The 1,344-nt window shown below is 22.8% G+C and overlaps 1 protein-coding gene across 1 annotated transcript; it reads left to right on the forward strand.

The window, feature by feature from the left end:
- Positions 1 to 355: 355 nt before the first annotated feature.
- OCT59_018260 (uncharacterized protein) lies at positions 356 to 1,069 on the forward strand (the record flags this gene model as incomplete). The annotated part of the gene is made up of 3 exons (XM_066148651.1): positions 356 to 473; positions 539 to 616; positions 903 to 1,069. The coding sequence occupies 3 exons, from the start codon at positions 356 to 358 to the stop codon at positions 1,067 to 1,069; spliced, it is 363 nt and encodes a 120-aa protein (XP_066004560.1).
- Between the last annotated feature and the right edge of the window lie 275 nt (positions 1,070 to 1,344).

A 1,344-nucleotide genomic window follows, 5' to 3' on the forward strand; every position in this document is an offset into this window, starting at 1 on the left:
AGTATTATTTACGGTTCTGTATATAAAATGAACATTCTTCACATATATCATTATAATAAAGTTATTAACCAAATTTTACATTATATTATAAAAAAGATATTACAATATGAAAAAAACTTCAAATAAAAAGTATTCTAAGGGGAGATAAAGTCTATTTTATGTTTTTATCTTTTATAAAAAAAGCAAAAAGTAAAATTCTTTTTTTCATAGATGATCTTATTGATAATAAACAAAACCCATTATACAATAAGAAAGTTAAAAGTTCAGGTGTGTTGAGGTTTAACATTATTTTATAATATTATATAATAATTAAAATGTAAAATTTAAATCTTCAACGATCTTAAAAATAACAGTAATGAATTATATTCTAAAAAAGGAAGTAAAGTCTACTTCTTATTTTTACTATTTTTTTCGTTTTATAAAAAGTTTTGATGATACTATCACCAACAATCCTAGTAATGAAACTTCAAATGGTACAAATTAAGATTTATTAAAATATAACTCATTTTTTTACTTAATTATTAACTTTTAAATACAGATGTCAAAAATGATAAAGATAATGGCGTCAATAAAGATAATAGCATTGATAAAGATAATGGTATTAATAAAGATAATGGTATTGATAAAGATAATAATGATGATATAAAATAATGATAGTGAAAATAAAAAAGAAAGACTTATTAATAAATTAGGCTCTAATATTTATTATTAACGAATGGCTTAATTCTTTAAAAAAAATGAAGAAAATGAATATTAGCAGTATAAATTTAAATTCTAACAACAACACAGTGCTGGTAATTAAATAAGAGAACGCTTTAATCTTATATTTGTATTCAGATAACGAAAAAGGTCAGAAGCCTAAATATCAAGCTCAATATTGCACAAGTATATTTAATTATCAGGTGAAAGTAATAGTAATGGATTATCAAATAATGAAAGGAGCCAGAAGGTTAAACATTGGGCCCAATATAGAAAAGATAAAAAGAGACTTCATAAAGGAAAATTGTTATCTGTCAAAGAAAATCTGAGATTATTTGAGAGACCACCTGAAAAATCATCTACCTATTAAAGAAAATCTAGGATTTGAAAAATTTGAAGAAGTATTATCAGATAACGAAAGTGATGGAAAAAATCATAAAAAGAATAAAAAAAAGTATAATCTTGATAACAAAACTGTAAATCTTAGTAAAGATTTACACAAAATATTGCAATTTATTCATAAATTACCAACTTGTCTTTTAATTCGTAATTAAAAGAATTTTCTCCCAAAATGAATTGTACAGACAAGCCATTATAAATCACCTAACACAGTGTTGGCATTTGGCCACAGCCAAGAATTTTTTT

Source organism: Rhizophagus irregularis, chromosome 27, assembly GCF_026210795.1.
Source record: "Rhizophagus irregularis chromosome 27, complete sequence".
Lineage (NCBI taxonomy): Eukaryota > Fungi > Glomeromycota > Glomeromycetes > Glomerales > Glomeraceae > Rhizophagus > Rhizophagus irregularis.